Here is a 19,356-nt window from a genome sequence, read left to right as displayed (position 1 = left end):
TAAGAACAGCTGTCATCATAAGAATCTCTGCTTTTAATTTGCTTCAGATAAAGGAACACTGATACTGTTTTCCTTTGGATTAATTGTTGCTTGTCATTTTTCATGGTGCATTTAAAAATTTTTTTGTTTGTTTGTTTATTGGGGGTGGTAGTTAGGTTTACTTATTTAATTAGTTTTTGGAGGAGGTACTGGGGATTGAACCCAGGACCTCATGCATGCTAAGCATGTGCACTACCACTTGAGCTATACCTTCCTCCCCCCTCATGGTGCACTTTTATAGTTGAGTTTTAAGTGACCTTTCTTAAATCTGGGACATAGACACTGACCTAAAGGTCTTTTTTGTCCACTGTTTCTATGATTCGTCCTCCCCTCACTCCCTGCTCCCAGATGACTGGGAAGATGTATGTTTAAGTTAAGGATGGGGAGATGTAGGTAGAATTGCCTCTTAATGATTGGTTATCATCATATTGGACTTCAGCTGAGACTACATGAGGAGCAATACTTCTATACAGCTTTAACTTATACTGCTTGAGGAACACCAGAAAATGACTTTTCTACCAAAGTAGCATTTAGTAAATATATATAGAGATGGGTTTTGTTTTGTTTTCTTGTTTGACTGTACAAACAAAAATCACTTTTTCTTTCCAGTAAGAATCTGTATGGTCTTTTATTAGCCGTGTCTGCATTACTATCTGTTCTCACTTGCCGTGACCATCTGGATCTTATGGAGAATATAACTTTTATACTTTTCTACTCTTGAAGGAAACTGGTGGTGACAAAAGAAAAGGAGAAGAAAGTGGGGCTGTATACAATCTATGTGAATCCTGCCAATACCCACCAGTTTGCAGTGGGTGGACGAGATCAGTTTGTAAGGTGAGTCTGTGGTGGTTTTGTGTCTTTGAGAGTTTGAGACTGTAATGCATTGTGTACTATCAGCTGTCCCATATGGAAAGGGTATGAATTGCTTAAGAATCCATTAACCACTATGTTGAATTTTTTACCATCTTCCAAAGAGTTTAAGCTTCTTCTGATGTTCTGTTTCCTAATGTAACAGTCTTTGAGAGATGGCTTAACATGTTTAGAGGTTATGAAATTTTAAAGAAGTTTGATGAATTGACCAAGGTCTCCACATAGCAGCTAAGGCATAAACCCAGGTTTACTAGCAAGTGCTCTGTTAGTAACTGTCTTCCACCACTTTTCATATATAAGTTGACCTGCACTAGAAATTTTGAATGCTGGTTTCAGATACAGAAATGATTTGACTTGTGAGTACTCAGTGTAAGCAGAGTTTTTGGCTTCTACCACGCTGAACCACTTTTCTTTATCCTTCGTGCTATCTTCGTTACTATGACCATTTCTTAGAACACTGTCTATTGAGGCGTGCTTCCATGTGTACCAGTTAGTTTCCTTCTGGCCCTTTGTCACAAATTGTATTCATTCATATCTAGTTGGCCTATTTTAACTGTATTTCTTTGGTTGCCAAAGGATTTTCAGTTTAAAAAGGAGGGAGGGGAGGATCAGTAGAAAAATGAATTAACTATGTTTTCCTGATGGTGGATAAAAAGCATTATCTTCCTTTTTAAATGAGAGCACATTTTTTATAATTGTATTCTGTAATTAATTCTATTAAAAATAGTAAGAATCACAGGGACAGACTAAATTTTTAGAAATATGTGAGAGATGACCTTAAGTTGTTGCAGAATCCTGCCACAAGAGAATTAGGCAACTTTGTTACTCTCTTCTTCCCGTTTCTCTTGCCTTCTAAATTCTTGCCTCTGTTGACCCATAGCAAATGTATATAGCAGTAGATTTTTTGTTTTTTAAGATAAGAAGCTGTTGATCAAAAAGGGTTGTCGTCAGAACTTTCTGGTGCTACTTCCTCCAAATAGAACATTTACTGAAATTTCTAATTTGGATTTCCTGCTTAGAACTCTGGATTCATTGGAAAGTCTGTGTTTCTAGATAATTCAACCATTAGGACCTTGATGTTTGGAGGAGAACGGAGACATTGGCTGTGTTGAGTTGAGAACTGCAGTTGATAATGTCTTTATCCAAAGCTGATACTTTCTTAGGGTTAGCGTGGGGCTAGAAATTAGTTCCAGCATTTCAGCAAAAGGAGAAATACTCAGGTTTATCTCTTATAAGCCTCAATGTCCTCTATCCTTTTGTACACCCCAAATTCTCAGCAGATAATAGGCTATTTACTTGACAAGAGCACGTGTAGATTTTGAAGTATTCTGATCCCGTAAGAGGAGGTAGCCCTTCCAGCACTCCAGCTCCTCTCTGATCATCCTCAGTTTCTCATCTCTTCAGTTTAGCCAGTTGAATATTGTGGAATTCCCACTTTCTGATTTTTTTCTTTGAAAGAACTGTAGGCTCACCTTCCAGAAATTGCAAAATATTTTTGCTGAATATTTTATAATACCATTAGCTTTCATGCCTAGTCTGAAAGAATTCCTTTAAGGGAATACAGAGAAATAACTTACTCATCCCCAAGGCCTTTGCATCATAAATACTGAATTTTAGTTTAGGACTGTGAAGAAGCCTTAGAGAGTCATGCTTTTTGGCCTATGACCAAAAAAAGGAGGGGTTGGCAGGGAGAAAGAAAAAACGTAGGCAAGTGGAGAGTGATGTAGATATATGAAATCCTGCTTGAGTTGGTTTAAGAATTTACAAGAGTGAAGAAAAGGAGAATGTATTAGATGAATGAATCCTGTGGTGATAGATTTGGTAGTGTGATGGGTTGAAATGTAAATTTATTGCTAAAAGAGGGTCGGGGGGAGGGTATTGCTCAGTGGCAGAGTGCATGCTTACCGTGTACAAGATCCTGGGTTCAATCCCCAGTACCTCCATTAAAAAAATAAATAACCCTAATTACCTATCCCTCCAAAACAGAAAGAAAGAAAAAGAAAGAAAGAAAGAAAGAAAGAAAGAAAGAAAGAAAGAAAGAAAGAAAGAAAGAGTGGATGAATGGTTTATAAAACACAGTTAATAAAAATAATAATAGTAATTAAAAAAAACCAGTTAATAAATAGTCCCTTTGCTCCCCATCTCTGTCAGCAACACTGAGAAATCACTAGATTAAGGGCAGGATGGGGCAAAGAGGAGGTGAGTAGAGGAGATGCTTAAGGTAACAAGTTAGTGAGCACTTGAAACAGTGCTGAAACTATTCTTTATTTGATTTAAAATATCAAGGGCATAGGAAGACTCAGTATTGTGGAGTTGTCAGTTCTTCCCAACTTGATCTATTGATTTCCAGTCCCAACAAAATCCCAATTTGATTTCAGTCACAAAATCCCAGCTCTTTTTATTTTATGGATATTGACAAACTGAGTCTAAAGTTTCTGTGGAGAGACAAAAGATCCAGAATAGCCACACATTACTGAAGGAGAAGAACATAGTTGGAGGATTGACACTACCCAACTTCAAGACTTACTATAAAGCTGCAATAATTCAGACAGCATTGTATTGATGAAATAGACAAATAGATCAGTGGAACAGATTAGAGAGCTCAGAAATAGACCCCCATAAATACAGTCATCTTTGACAAGGAAGCAAAAGCAAAATTTGGAGAAAAGATAGTCTTTCAGTGTATGTTGCTGAAACCGGACATCCACATGTAAAAAAAAAAAAATCTGAACATAGACCTTATACCCTTCACAAAAATTCACTCAAAGTGGATTATGGAGCAGGGAAGGTATACCACTCAGTGGTAGAGTATATGCTTAATATGCACAAGGTCCTGGGTTTAAACCCCAGTACCTCCATTAAAAAAAATTTAAAAAAAAATCATAGACCTGAAAGTAAAATCCAAAACTATAAAGCTCCTGGAAGATAACATTGGAGAAAACCTAGAGGACCTTGGGTATGGTGACACCTGTCTAGATAAAACATCAAAGACATGATCCATGAAAGAAATAATTGTTAACTTAGACTTCCTTAAAATTGAAAACTTTGGCTCTGTGAAAGACAGTATCTTTCAAGAGAATTAGAAGCCAAGCCACAGACTGGGAGAAAATACTTGCAAAAGACACATCCGATGAAGGACAATTATCCAAAATAAAGAAGTCTTAAAACTCAACAAGAAGATAACAACCCAATTAAAAAATGGGCCAAAGACATTAATAGACACCTCACTGAAGAAGATACACAGATGGCAAGTGTATGAAACGATGATCCACATCATATGTCATCAGGAAAGTGCATATTAAAGCACCAGTGAGGTACTACTGCACACCTATTAGAATGGCTGAAATCCTAATGCTGACAACACCAGATGCTGGTGAGTACTGTGGAGCGACAGGAAGGAACGCTCATACATTGCTAGTGGGAATGCAAAATGAAGCAGCCATTTTAGAAAACAGTTTGGCAGTTTCTCCAAAACGAAACATACTGGTACCATACGATCCAGTAGTCAGGCTCTTTGGGATTTACCCAAAGGAGTTGAAAACTCATTTCCACACAGAAACCTGTACATGGGTGTTTATAGCAGCTTTGTTCATAATTTCCAAAAGTTGGAAGCAATCAAGGTGTCCTTCATTAGGTAGATGGATAAATAAACTGTAGTACATCCAGACAACGGAATATTATTCAGCACTAAAAAGAGGTGAGCTATCAAATCATGAAAAGACATGAAGGGATTTTAAATGCAAAGTACTAAGTGAAAAAAAGCCAATCTGAGAAGGCCACATACTGTATGATTGCAACAATATGACATTCTAGAAAAGGCAAAACTATGGAAACAAACAAAAAAAACCAGTGGTAGTTAGGGTTGTGATGGGGCAAGAGAGATGAACAGGCTTTTAGGGCAGTGAAAATACTCTATGATATTATTGATGGGTATTATCATACATTTTTCCAAACCCGTAGAATGTTCAAGTGTGAACCTTCAGGTAAACTATAGACTTTGGGTGATTATATGTCATTGTAGGTTCATCCTTGGTTTAAAAAAAACTACCATTTTCATGAGTGATTTTGATAATGGGGGAGGCTGTGCATGTGTAGGGTTGGGGTATATGGAAAACCTCTGTAGTGCCCTCTCAATTTTGTTGTAAACCTAAAACTGCTTTGAAAAACGAAATCTTAAAAATAAAAAAAAAATTTTTTTTTTTAATGTCAGGGTCCTGTCCTATGCTCAGAAAATAGGGGAAATCTTCTGTATTTATCTTTGTATCACTACTTTCTAGGACAGGGGTTGGCAGTCTACACTGTTTTTGTGAATAAAGTTTTATTGGAACATAGCCATGGCCATTTGTTTACATATATCCATGGCTGCTTTCATGGTCCTCGGGCAGAGTTCAGAAATTGTGACAGAGACTAGATGGCCTACCAACTTAAAGTATTTACTGTCTTGCCATTTATGAAAAAGTTTGCCAACCCCTAGTCTCAAGGATCATATCTAGAATTTAGTAGGTTCTTAATAAATACTTACGGAAGAAAGGAATGATGACATGTAAATGGCCAATAGGCACATGAAAAAAATGTTCAATATTGCTGATTATCAAAGAACTACAAATCAAAACTACAACGAGGTATCACCTCACACCTATCAGAATGACCATCATTAAAAAGTCCACAAATGATAAAGGCTGGAGAGGATGTGGAGAAAAGGGAACCTTCCTACATTGCTGTTGGGAATGTAGTTTGGTGCAGTCATTATGGAAAACAGTATGAAAATTCCTTAAAAAAATGAAAATAGACTTACTTGGTGATTCAGCAATCCCACTCATGGGCTTATATTTAGAGGAAACTAATTTGAAAAGATGCATGCACCCCAGTGTTCAAAGCAGCACTGTTTACAATAGCCAAGACATGGAAGCAACTTAAATGTCCATCAAGAAATGACTGGATAAAGAAGATGTGGTATGTATGTATGTATGTGTTTATATATATATACACACACACACAAGTGCACATGCACACACTGAATTACTACTCAGCCATAAAAAAGAATAAAATAATGCCATTTGCAGCAACATGGATGGACCTGGAGATCGTCATACTAAGTGAAGTAAGCCAGAAAGAGAAAGAAAAATACCATATGGTATCACTTATATGTGGGATCTTTAAAAAAAAAAAAAAAAAGACACAAATGAGCTTATTTACAAAACAGACTCACAGAAATGGAAGACAAATTTATGGTTACCAGCAGAGAAAGTGGGTGAGGAGGGATAAATTGGGAGTTCAGAATTTGCAGATACTGATTTCTGTGTATAGAACAGGTAAACAACAGTGTTTTACCATATAGTACAAGGAACTATATTCAATACTTTGTAATGGCCTATAATGAAAAAGAATATGAAAAGAAATACATGTATATAAGTGAATCACTATGCTATACACCAGAAATTAACACAACATTGTAAATCAACTATACTTCAGTTTTAAAATTATGGAAGAAAGGGGTAGGTGGATAAGGAGTTTTTCATAAAGAAGAGGGACAAAGAGCACTAGATACTGCAGAACACAGAATGGTCCATATACCAAAATACTGAATATTTAAATATTTTTTACTAATTTGATGACTTACGAAGATAATGATGACTTAGTGAATTTGAGAGCTATTGATTTAGACTTAGGAGGAAAACATCTGATTGTCAGATGCTGTATTTGCCGAAGAGTAGTAATGGGTAGTGCAGCAGTCTCTTAACTAGTCTTTTTTCATTGGTTCATTTAACGAACATTTCCTGGATATTCTCGTTATGTAGGATATTAATGGATTATGGAGAATACAGACATATATATTGATTCATTCATTTATTCATTCAGCATTTACTGAGCACTTGCTATGTGCTAGATACACACTTGACATAGTTTTCTGCCTACAGAGATCATTCTAGAGTAACAGATCTATAAGAATTAAAAATATTAAGTAACTTACCCAGTATTACTCATCTAATAAGTAGCAGAGTTAGTATTTGAACTCAGTTCAGACTCCATTTCACTATGCTACTCTTTCTCACAGAGGAAATATTAAAGACAAATAGGAAGTTAGTATTTCAGGTAGAGTATGTGTAGACTTAGAATAACAAGATGTGACATGGTATGTTCAAGGCAGCTTAGCTTTTTGTTTTGTTTTTGGTTTTTTGTATAATGTATAGGATATTTGAAAAGTGGACTTTATTTAGTAGATGTGGTATATTTATACAATGGAATACTACTCAGCCATAAAAACCGACAACATAATGCCATTTGCAGCAACATGGATGCTCCTGGAGAATGTCATTCTAAGTGAAGTAAGCCAGAAAGAGAAAGAAAAATACCATATGAGATCACTCATATGTGGAATCTAAAAAACAAAAACAAACAAACAAAAACAAAGCGTAAATAAAGGACAGAAATAGACTCACAGACAGAGAATACAGACTTGTGGTTAACGGGGGTGGAGGGTGGGAAGGGATAGACTGGGATTTCAAAATTGTAGAATAGACTACACTGTATAGCACAGGGAAATATACACAAAATGTTATGATAACTCACAGAGAAAAAAATGTGACAATGAGTGTGTATATATCCATGAATAACTGAAAAATCGTGCTGAACACTGGAATTTGACACAACATTGTAAAATAATTATAAATCAATAAAAAATGTTAAAAAAAAAAAAGAAAAGTGGACTTTATTTAGTAGAAAGTACAAAATCACTGAAGAGATTTAAGCAGGGAATTTACATAGAACTCTTCATTTTAGACATAATTCTAATGACAATATGAACAAAGAAATCAGTTAGAAGATTACTACAAATAATCTAGGCAAAAAATGACAAAATGACTAAGGGTGGAGAAAGCAGATATAGTCAAGAAATACACCCAGGGAGTCAGATTGACAGGAAAGAAACTAGATGTACATGAGAGAGAGGACCTGATTTCTGGTTTTACCACTTGAATTTAGGATAGTGCCATTTACAGAGATTAGGGGGGAAAGGTCGATTTAGGATGATTTTAGTTGAAGAAGGAGAATGATTTTACTTTGCAGCATTCCATTACAACATTCAGTTGGCATGTAGATATAAGTCTGGAACTAAGAACGAGTGTGGGCTGGAGACACAGATTTTTTTTTTAGAGCTGTATATCTGCATATAGGTGGTAGTTAAAGTGTTGATAATGGAATTTGATCATGAAAGAAAGTATAGAGCAGAAGTTTTCCTCCCTTTTGAGTCTCTGGCCTCTTTGAGAATATAGGGAGAAATTATGATCCCTTCTCCCTGGAAAAATACATGTACATAAGCACAGCTTCTGGGTGCTCATATATTTGAAGTTAAAATTTCCTTGTATAGAATCAGAGGAGAACTTCAAACCAGACCTTCAAGGAGCATCAGCATTTAAGGGATGGACAAAGAAAGACAAGCCCATGAACAACATTAAGGATTGATTGGACATCAAGGAAAGAATGTGTTTCAGGGAAGGAGTAATGAACAATGTTGGGATGAGAGAAAAGCCTAAAAAATATCTAGTTGTCATTGGCAGTTAGGTTACTGATGACTTTAGCCAAAGAAGTTTCAGTAGTGGGTTGAAGGCCACAGCTGGATTGGAATGGATCAAGAAGTGAATAGGAAATGAGGGAGTGAAAGTATTGAATACAGACTGCTCTTTTCAGTAGTTCGACTGCAAGGAGAAGGACAGAAAAAGCAGGCGTAGGAGAGGTCATTGGAAGGATTTTTAGAAAATGGGCAGACAGTGGTGAGGAAGAGGTTGAGAAATGATGAACTTATCGATCAAACAAGGTCTTTGGAGGGAGGGATCAGATTAAGAGCAGCTGTGGAGAGGTGAAGCTCTGAGACTGAAGGAGACTGATGGGCAAGGACAGGGACTGGGACTGTCTTGTTCCTCACTGTATTTCCAGCACCTGACATAGCACTTAGCATCTAATATATGTGTCATAATTAGTTGAATGAATGATTAAAACTTGGCTTGGAGAGGTGAGGGATGGTGAAGGTAGTTTGATGCTTGATGGGCATGAAGGAAGGAGAGAGGGAATCTTGTGGAGATACAGGTGGTAGTTTGTAATAGTTCTTGTGGGGAGAACTAGCCAAATAAATTTCGAGAAGGTGTTGAAGACCCACTGACTTACACAAAGCATGTCTCTGCCCATGAGTAATAAGCCCTATTGGGGAGGCAGTGTATACACAAAAAGCTCTAAAATAATGTTATTTCAGTGCAAATAAGCAGTTAAGTGATATAAAAGCTGAGAAGAGAGAGAAGCCACTTCAAACTAATAAAATTTAGGATTACTTCTTGAAATAGGAAGTACTTGGATAAGTTTTGGTTTGGAAAGGGAGTGGAAGAAGAGGATTTTCAAGGAAGAACACGAACCAGAAGCCTGGTTGGGGGATGTTCTTTAACTGTCTTGTTATCCAGCTGACTGCTGTTGCTACTACTACATCGAACTGTAACTCTTCAAGGGATGTTCGTGAGTTTTGATGTTTTCATTGCTTCTTCCACTGTAGGATTTATGACCAGAGGAAAATTGATGAGAATGAAAACAATGGAGTACTCAAGAAATTCTGTCCTCATCACCTGGTAAGATTCATGAAGGGCCAGTGGTTCCAGGCTTCCCTGACCCAACCCCAAGCCTGCCCCAAACTTGTTGGTATGGTGGGAAGAGCTTGGACTTTGGAGTCAGACACCTGGATTTGAATCCTGGCTGTCGCTTACCAGCTTTGTGATCTTGGGTAGTCACTTTACCTCTGTTAGTCTCAGTTTTTTAATCCACAAAATAGCAAATGACTGCCTTGTACCATGATGGTAAGGCCTGATGTGATAATGTGTATGTGAAATGGCTAGCACACAGAAGACAACCAACAGAAAGCCCTCTTCCCCACAAGGTAGTCAAGTTTCATCAGTTGTACTCCTGTCCCTGTCTGTCTCTGTGTGTGTGTGTGTCTTTCTCTCTCTCTCTCTTTCTCTGTCCCTGAATCTCTCTCTCTATCTTTGGGAGAAGATATAGGGGAGTTTGAAGGAAAACCTGTTTCCTGAAGGTGGTATAACAAATGGGGGGGTGGGGCATCAGTCAGTATCTGCTCCTTATTGCAGGTGAACAGTGAGTCCAAAGCAAACATCACCTGTCTTGTGTACAGCCACGACGGCACAGGTACGTGAGCAGGGCCCAGCTCCTAGGCTGGCATGCCCCCTCTGTCTAGGGAGCTGCTGAGCCAGTGAGGCATGTGCCCTCCAGTGCTCACCACTGTGCTATGGCTCCAAGTGGAGCAGCTGGGGAGTAGTTGCTGATGGTGAGCGCACAGTGGGAGGATGCAGCAGATGACCCTTGGAGATGCCAGGCACCTGCAGAATGCTGCAGATGATATTTGGCAGGGCCTGTCCAAAAGCCCGGGCTACTTGCCTTAGCAGGTTCTTACGCCTGTGACTCATTTGTGAATTAATGGGTATGATCTTCCTGAGCATTCTGCTACCCCTCGGTTGGCAGCATGTTCCTAGTCTACCCTAGACACCTGAATTGCCATCTGTTCCAACTGAGTAAGATGGGTGCTCTACCTGGGTGTTAGGAGGGGGCACTACTGGCAAGAAGCCCCACCCCAACCCCCAACTCCTGGTCCTAGCCTTTTTCAGCCTTTGCCTTCACTGCTGTGTGCTTGTTCTTGGCAGAGCTCTTGGCCAGTTACAATGATGAAGACATTTACCTCTTCAACTCCTCTCACAGTGATGGGGCCCAGTATATTAAGAGATACAAGGGCCACAGAAATAACGCCACAGGTGAGGCTGTCTTTCTAGGTTTCTGTAGCCCAAGTCTGTTGGAGAACCAGAGTATGTCATTCAGGTTGTATAAATAAGAACTACCTAAAGGAGTAGGCTGCCTATCACAAAGGGCAGCGAGGAGGGTATCCTTCATTGGGCTGGAGTTTTCATGGGCCTTCCTGTGCTAGTGGAGAGAGGGCTCAGGAGCATCTCTCACCACTACACTGAGGTTACTTGGTTTGGGCTTAGGAAGATTAGACTGACTATATTTTTATGATTTCAGGTAGCTTCAGGATTAAGAGATTTATTAGGGAGTCTGTGAAAGCCGTCCTTAGTTAGTGGTACTGAATTGCCTAAAATAGAGGGTGAGCTTGTACTTGTAGGGGAGGAGCAAAAAATGATTCTTTTGAATGAGGCAGAGGAATGGTGATAGCACCTCGCCCAAGTTTGCAATGAAGGTTGGCTTTTTTTGTTGTCTGCAGTTCCCAGACTTTGCTGCACGATGAAATCATTTGGCAGTCTTTTAAAACTGCTGAAGCCTGGCTTCCATACCTATGCATTCTGACTTAATTGGTATGGGTCACAACTTGATTAGGATTTTTTTAAAGCTTCTTATGTGATTCTGATGTACAGAAAAGTTGGGGAATCACTACTTTTTGTTATCGTTACCACTCCTAACAGCTGTGTGTCATGATGTTGCCTGGGAGAGAGCAGTTAGTTTTCCTTTTTCCCTTGAGCTGGTGAGAAGAGAGGGAAAAAACCTGTGCTTGGATCTTAGTCCATGGGCATAGAGAAGAAAGCATTCCAGTCTCATGACTGGTATGGAACTGGACATAGTAGCTGGGACTCCTGGCTTCTCTCACTGATTTCAGAGGCTGGAGGCTCTGATGATGTTCGGAGCGTTGGGTAGCAAGCACAGTTCACATGCCTCCTGTAGGCAGTTGTGGCGTATACCTCCATCAGTCTCAGGTCACCAGATGGCCCAGGAAGCACTGACAAGATACCAACGAGGCACAGATACCAAGGACAGTCCTAGGGCATGTGCTGCCTAGGAGTGGGCAGAGCTGGGGCCACTCAGGTTGGGACAGGAAAGGCTTTAGGCCTGTGGTTGCTCCGTAGGGCCTAGGCTAATGAGACTGAGGCTGTTGCTAAGGGACTGCAAACTGTTCAGCTCAGCTCATTTTCTTTGGGAGAATATGAATAGTCTCTGGGACGGTGTGATTTTTGTTCTGTCATACGTGCATAAATCCCTTGATTTGTTTTGTGAAAGTGAAAGGAATTCTTTGGCTCTTAGATGGTTTAGAGTTTGTGAGTAACTGAATTTCCTGTGAGGTAAATATATATATATAGGCCTGATGCCAACTCTCATGTGGTTTATTCCCTCATTTATCATTTCAGTAAAAGGCGTCAATTTCTATGGCCCCAAGAGTGAATTTGTGGTGAGCGGTAGTGACTGCGGGCACATCTTCCTCTGGGAGAAATCATCCTGCCAGATCATTCAGTTTATGGAGGGGGACAAGGGAGGCGTGGTGAGTATGGCGTGCTGGGCTGACTGACTCCCCACTCCCTCCAGTCTTTAAGGTAGGTTTTAGCAAGGCCACTGAATTCTCACTCTGACAGCATAATACCATGTCTTAGAGGTCTAGCCAGCTAAATAAAAAGGCAGTATATAGTCTGGTGTGCTGAGCTTTTAATGGAATGTTATCTTCTCTTTCCTGTGTTCTGCCCCTCTATGGCACAGTTTATTAAGAGACAGGGATCTTAGGGAAGAACCTCTGGCCTGAGTGAGGTATCTCTAGGCATGGACCTTTTCCAAAACAAAAGCATTGGAGGCACACCATCCTACACAAATGTAGTAAGTAGCTAAGCAGTGATGTTGATTAGATCCTGGATCAGTGAATACAAGCTGGAAGGAGTATTTTTTTGACAATTGGGAAAATCAGAATATGGTCTGTACGTTGATACAAACATACGTAATATATATGTATATATTTGGAGAGAGGAAATATTCCCCCCCCCCTTTTTTTTTAAAGAAATGTGGAATACAGCCCATGATCGTATCACAGTCTGCCTGTCCTTGAAGTTCTAAAGACAACCTCCATAGAGATAGGGCAGAAAGGAAGCCTGAGGATTCTGAGTTGAGGCGTGAAGAGTGGTCAGCAAGATGTCTCTAACTAACCATACTTTTTTTTTCTTTTTTGAGACCTAGAGTCAGGAAGGATTCAGTAGCTTACTATTGTAATGTTTTTGGACTGCAGAAGATAAGAAAGAGGCAGTTTGGGCCACTACATTGTACTGACTACCCAAGAAAGTCTGGTTAAGAGCCTCTGAGGAATGGCTGAAATGCTTGGTCTTTCTTCCTTTTCGTTCCTCTAGGCTGTGGGAAGCTCCAAGGACTCAGCCATTTCTTGATGAGTTTTACCCAGAGTGGTGGTAGAATTTAGAACGGTTCATTGCAATCAGTAGCCCATTTCTTGTGTGTTTCTTGCCCTAGCATGAGGCTATTTCAGATTTTCATTTTGTTTTCCCTAAATTTGGGGGAAATGAGACCAGTATAGATCCAAGGCTTCTATGGCTTGAATATAAGTAGAGAAGAGTATAGAACTTGAAGGTGTGTCTTACTGTTGCCTGCTTTGCTTCCTACTCTTCCATAGGTCCCCTTCTATCCATCTGCAGTGAACAAATCCAAAACACTGGAGTCTTAATGAGAATTCTGCAGTAAGCATGTAGTCATAAGAAAGTCAAAAGGTGCCAGTGAGTTTTTTCTTGATCATAAACTATTGTCTTGCATTCTGTTACGGAGAGATGCATGGCCGAATGCCCTCCCCTAGGCCAGCACTTGTCCATTCTCCAAAATCACTCTACAGGCCAGTCTCTTTTCAGCTCAGCCAGTATCAGGATTTGATGGTTAATCCAGGTGCTGAGGTGGGGAGGGTATCTGCTTGGGATGGTTGGGCCTTAGGCCTAAGTTTTAGTGGTCATAAAAGTGAGGTACTAGAACAAGAGGTATAAAGACTGAAGCCTGCAGCAAGACTCCTGGCATGCTCTTGCCTCTGTGTAAGCTGAATTATCTGTGTGTTTCTCACTTGGCTCCTAGTTTTTTGGTCCTAACCTCCCAGCAGTGGGGTCACCAGGCACCAACATCAGTGCAGACTCATAGCAGTTCTATATTGTAAAGTAAACGTTAGACCCAGAAGGGATCTTTGAAACTGTTGTCCGCCTTGCCCAGGTGTCTTGATTCTGTTTTTGGCTCAAACTCTAGTCCTTTCTTTGTCTCTGTTCAAGGACAAAGTGGGGCATGATGTCTAAGGGCAATCTTTAGTCTCTTAAAAGCACTTCACTGCTTTATCCCATCACCTGCATCCCCCAGCCCAGTCATCTAAAGCCAGAGCTCTTTTCTCTGCTCAAGCATTATTGACAGGATAAGTCCTGGCATTCAGACAGGTTGGGTGAAGTGACCAGGTAGCCTAGTACAGAAGTTCACTATTGGGTCCCCCTATAGGCTCCAGCTCAGGTATTGTGTGTAACTTATTCTTTTGCCATTGGCTTTGTCCTTAGTCTTAAGTTCCAAGGAGTTTCTCTCCTGTGCTTTTTATTTTACTGACGTGTCAAGCACAGCTCGATCAGAGTAGAAGAGTAGCAGGGGCTTATCTGGAGATGGATGAATGAATTCAGGTTTGTATTTGTGAGTAGTTACGTATCTTTTGATATTTCCTGTCAGAGGAGTTTTTCTTTCTAGTGCCTCCTCGTGCTCCAGATTTTGGAACCTCTTCCACACTGCCTAAAAGAGCCCAAATAAAAACTTTTCCGGTGTGTGGAGTGAAAGAAGAAAGAAGGGAAATGTGGTTTCTACTTTACTCTTAGACTCAGACTTAGCTTCAGTGTTTTCTGAGAATTTATTTAAAATGGAAGTCAAAGAAGATTGGAAGTCTGTATGTCATTTTTAATTTTCATGCTGATCCTGGCTTTCCATCAGCTGCTCCCTACATACGCAGGCGAGGCAGAGAAGGTTGGTCCTGGGAGAACTGAAAAAGGCTTTTTTCTAGGGCTTCTCTTGGACTGTAAGGCAGCTGCAAGATGGGGTAGGGTGAGGTGAGATGAGGAGTGGCTAGGGCCACACCTTTGTCCTTATGGGTGCTTTTCTTATCTATTCCTCATCTGACTGAAAGCCCAGAAATGCTTTAGCAGCTGGATCTGGGACCAGCTCTTCCCTTCTGGTGGGGATGGTAGCTGCCCTGCCGTACGAGGAAGGGTGATGTTTCCAAGTTAGACAGCAGGGGGCATGGGTACCTTTGGACAGAGGGAAGCTGCCTAAGCCAGAAGGCCTTCCCCCAGCTACTGTAGTTCATTTCTCCTGCTCAGTGCGTAGCCTCAGAGGGTGGCTGAGCTTGAGGCAGTAGGCACCCCAGGAGACTGCCCTGCTATGCTGTGATGTCCTGTACTGAGCCTGTTACGCTTTCACGGCAGGCAGCAGGATGCTGCCCCCTGGGATATGCAGGGTTCTTGAGTAGACATGTGTCTCTGCTCCCTACCAGTGCCTTCTTCCAGTTCTGGTGAGCTGGTGAGCCATGCCAAGTGAATGTACTTGTTCTCTGACTCTCCTCTGGGGGCTCAGCAGCAGCTGCTGCTTTCTTCATTTTAAAAAATTTATTTGCCACTTGGTGAAAGTCACTGGGATGTTTTTTTCCAGCCTTGGGCAAGTTGGAGCTGTGGAATCTGGAGAGAATGAGGTCATCTGGAGCTCATTGCCTTTTTGTAAAGCCAGCAATATGCTTGGCCAGTCACCCGCCTACCCCTAGAGCTATGTCTGGGGATGAGGCCACCCTACCTAAATGTAGGAAATGAGAGAAAGGCCTGCTCTTACATCCAGTCTGTGTCCAGTGTTTCTTTCACCCCAAGGGCCCTTTGGCTTAAGCTCATGATGGGTGAGCCTGCCTTCCCAGCAACTGCCTCAGCCCTGATTAAGGACAGTTGTTTGGTTCAAGGTGAGTAGTTTTTAAGTCCTGTTCTCACATACCCCTGAGCCTGTGTTTTCCTTTCCTCCCGACCAGGTAAACTGTCTTGAGCCCCACCCTCACCTGCCTGTACTGGCAACCAGTGGCCTAGACCATGATGTCAAGATCTGGGCACCCACAGCTGAAACTTCCACTGAGCTTACAGGGTTAAAGGATGTAAGTTTCTGACCATAGAGTTCTTCTTCCTACTTATCCACATACCGTTAGGAGTTTTCATTGTCATAGGAAGGAATAACAGTTCTTTAAATGCACTGCTCTAACACCCTCTCCAACATTCCTGTCATTGCCTCTCTAGAAACAGTCCCAGTCCAGGGGTCCAGAAGTGCCCCTAGTTCATAGTAGAGTGGGGATAGGGGACATCTTTAGGGAGAATCATCTGCCTTCTCAGTTGACAAGCCTGGGGCATCCTTTCCTAATCTAATACAGCTATACTCCAGCTTAACAGTTCCTAAGGGAAGATTTTATTGGGTTATAGCACCAGCCTTTGCTGATCAGGTCCAGTGTTCCCATTCATTACCCACTCCCCCCACCCTTTTCGGTTCCAGGTGATTAAGAAGAACAAGCGGGAGCGGGATGAAGATAGCTTGCACCACACTGACCTATTTGATAGTCACATGCTGTGGTTCCTCATGCATCACCTGAGACAGAGACGCCATCACCGAGTAAGCTGGATTGGGAAGTGAGCTTCCAAGGGCAGTGACTCTTTCAAGAGGGTAAAATGTTCCAGTGCACACTTCCTCACTACTTTAGGAGGAATCAGGTGGAGTTGATTGGGTTTCCTATCCATTATCCCCCATCCCCATCAGAGCCTGGATGTAGTCTTGGAAGAGCTATTAGCAGAAATAAGTGGTATCTGCTTTTTATTCTCCCATCACCCTGCATGCACAGGGCTGTCTTCATAAAGGCAAAGGCATGAGGGTTGGGATGGGTGAGAAGAAACGACTCAGGGTGCCTTCTATTTTTTATCTTGTGCCAGAAGAGGCCTAGGGCAGGGGTTAGCAAACTATGGCAGTTTTGGCATGCTGCCTGCTTTTTGTAAATAACGTTTTATTGAAATATAGCCACACTCATTCATTTATAATTGTCTGTGGCTGTTTTCACAGCACAACAGCACACTGCAGTAGTTGCAGCCAAGATATAGCCCGTGAGTCTAAAATTTTTTAAATATTTACCATCTGGCCCTTTAAGAAAAATTCTGCTGACCCCTGGCCTGGAGCATCTGAATTATAACTAAGACCTAACAGGCTTGTCCTTATTCCAGGGAAGTTACTAATAAACCTTTCCCATCCTACAGCGCTGGCGAGAACCTGGGGTTGGGGCCACAGATGCAGACTCGGATGAGTCTCCCAGCTCCTCAGACACATCGGACGAGGAGGGCCCTGACCGGGTGCAGTGCATGCCATCATGAGGCCTCGTACCCAGGAAGGGCAGGCTGGGGCTGCCAACCTGATCCTGCCTGGGCAGCCCTTTTCCTGTCCCAGGTCCTTATATTCAGCAGAAACGCACTTTGGACTTTTTTGCTTTAGATATTAAAAAAAAAAAAAAAAAAAAAAAAAGACATCCCAGGAGGACAAGCCAGAAGGGAGTGAACCTACAGAGAGTACCTAGGAGTGGGAGTCGAGCCCTGGAGTGGGGTTCCATGGAGAGGTGCATAGGACTCAGCAGAAATGGCCTCTCCCCAAAGCCTTTTTTTTGGGAGGGGGGAGCCTATTTTGTTAACTGGTTTGGTGTAGGCAATGGGGTTTCCTTTTCTTTAATCTCTCTTGTTTCTTGGGTGGGGGGTGGGGGGATAACTGACTGTTCAGTACCAAGGGGCCAGACTGGGGGTGGTAGAAGTGCCACTCTCTCTTTGGTTTAGGTTTTTGACTTTATTTTCTTTATTTTTTAAAAGTCTATGACAGTTGCATTGTTTTTTCTTTTCCCCTGAGCAACCTCATCCCAGGATCCTGTTTTTCTGGGAAGTCCTTAGAGCCCCTAACTATCCCACACTCTTCACTTCCCTTTCCACTCCATTCATTCTCTGTGCTTATCACAGTGTTCTGCACTTGATTATGTACCCTTCACTCTCTTCATCCCATCACCCCCTCGTAGGTCTGGTGAGGGAGGTTGGAGGGTGGTGGGAGGAGAGGCAGAAGTAGAAGAATAGGAAAGATGTTACCTCTTCTGTTTTGTTTTGTTTTTTAAGTTGTTTGGTGGCAGCAATCTCCTTGTCCCTATCACTGTTAGAGGCCTAATTTTATATCTATAAATATATTAAAAAGCAAGTCAAAATTGGATGTATCACATTAAAATTATTGTCAAAGTTTAAATACCTATATATTCTCTATGACTGCAATAAAGGGACTTGACTTACAGGAGAGAGTGAGAGAGAGTAATGATGTGGAGATGTCACTTGGGATCAGCCTTCCTTCTGTGTTTGGCCATTGGAGATTGGGGCTTACCCCTTAGATTTTAGGTGGCTTAAGAATGGAAGGATCCTGAATTCTGCCCTTCCCTGCTTTCCTACCATGGTTTCAGGGTTGGGAAACCCCTTTCAGCTCTTTGCCTCAGATCTCCTACCTCTCCGTAATACTTGTCGGGGTTCCCAGGATGGCTTTTCTAACCAGAGACTGGCCCATCTTTAAAACTTGACTGAACTATGACTTCAGGAAGGGTTCTGCCACTGCAGACGGTCTCTCCTAGCACTGTGTGTGACAGAAGACACACTCAGTCTTACCTTTAGCTGCTTGATTCTTTAAGCCATCCAACTCCACACCAGCTCCCTTCCTAATGGAAAAGTATAGGGAAGAACCTCCTGGGTTTGATTTTTTTTTTTACCTTGTCCACCTTTTGATATCTTGGGATTGAAGGACAAGTCATTAATCTAAGGATTGATTAAGGTGGCTGGGGCTCAAACACCTGTCTTATCACTGGTCACTGAATATCAAAGTCCCAGTTGAATTCTTGCCCTTAAATGCTTTTGCTGCTATTTCTTTGTCCCCAACCAGGAATTCTGCATCCTGGGACAGTCACATTCTACTAGAACAGGCCAGGAAGGAAGGGAAGAGTGAAAGGATGGAATTCCCAGACACTCCTTCCTCCTGCCCCTTTTCCTAGCAGCTCAGACCAGATGTTAGCTGTTGCACTTCCTCCGTGAGGTAGGGAATGTGTGGTGACTGAGTGGTCTGTGTTCTTATTGCTGGTGGGGTGGTGGAGTGGGCTGAAAACCATGCACTCTGGAATTTGTTGTGTGTTTTCTCTCAGTAAAGCTTTTTTTTTTTTTCTGATTGCTGCTCTGTGTGTGATATGTGGGCCATTCATTCGTGATGGGCTATTTTTTGCCCCTTCCAATACAGGTGCCTAGCCCTGCATTTACTACAATTTTAGGAAGTCCAGGGTGGGATATGCATGTTTCCAGTGGTTGGGCTCCAGTTGGAGACTGTGTAAGTGGAATAGGCCCCATAATTCAGTAATACCTAGAAGATGGGGAAGGGAAAAGATACTATTAGGGGTATTTTCCCGACCTCTGTTCCACGCTGCAGTTAAGGATTTGGGGGGTAAATATTGCTCTCCCTCCCTTCCCAGCCATCCAAAGGCTCTAAAATCCTGGCCATTTCACAGAAATTCTAGAATCAGTTAAGTACAGTACAATCAGTCACCTTTATTCCAGG

At 41.6% G+C, this 19,356-nt stretch overlaps 1 protein-coding gene across 11 annotated transcripts in view; it reads left to right on the top strand.

The window, feature by feature from the left end:
* The window catches only part of DCAF8 (DDB1 and CUL4 associated factor 8), a 42,062-nt gene extending 23,090 nt beyond the window's left edge, over positions 1 to 18,972 (top strand). For all 11 annotated transcript variants that reach the window (XM_074349682.1, XM_074349675.1, XM_074349679.1 and 8 more), the window contains 8 exons: positions 763 to 873; positions 9,446 to 9,518; positions 10,032 to 10,089; positions 10,602 to 10,709; positions 12,090 to 12,220; positions 15,743 to 15,862; positions 16,252 to 16,368; positions 17,001 to 18,972. In XM_074349682.1, coding sequence (XP_074205783.1) covers positions 763 to 873; positions 9,446 to 9,518; positions 10,032 to 10,089; positions 10,602 to 10,709; positions 12,090 to 12,220; positions 15,743 to 15,862; positions 16,252 to 16,368; positions 17,001 to 17,114 — 832 coding nt within the window. In that variant the 3' untranslated portion in view covers positions 17,115 to 18,972. The remainder of the gene's footprint in view (positions 1 to 762; positions 874 to 9,445; positions 9,519 to 10,031; positions 10,090 to 10,601; positions 10,710 to 12,089; positions 12,221 to 15,742; positions 15,863 to 16,251; positions 16,369 to 17,000) is intronic.
* The last annotated feature ends 384 nt before the right edge of the window (positions 18,973 to 19,356 follow it).

Source organism: Camelus bactrianus, chromosome 21 (assembly GCF_048773025.1).
Source record: "Camelus bactrianus isolate YW-2024 breed Bactrian camel chromosome 21, ASM4877302v1, whole genome shotgun sequence".
Lineage (NCBI taxonomy): Eukaryota > Metazoa > Chordata > Mammalia > Artiodactyla > Camelidae > Camelus > Camelus bactrianus.
This window is presented reverse-complemented; position numbering and strand designations above follow the sequence as displayed.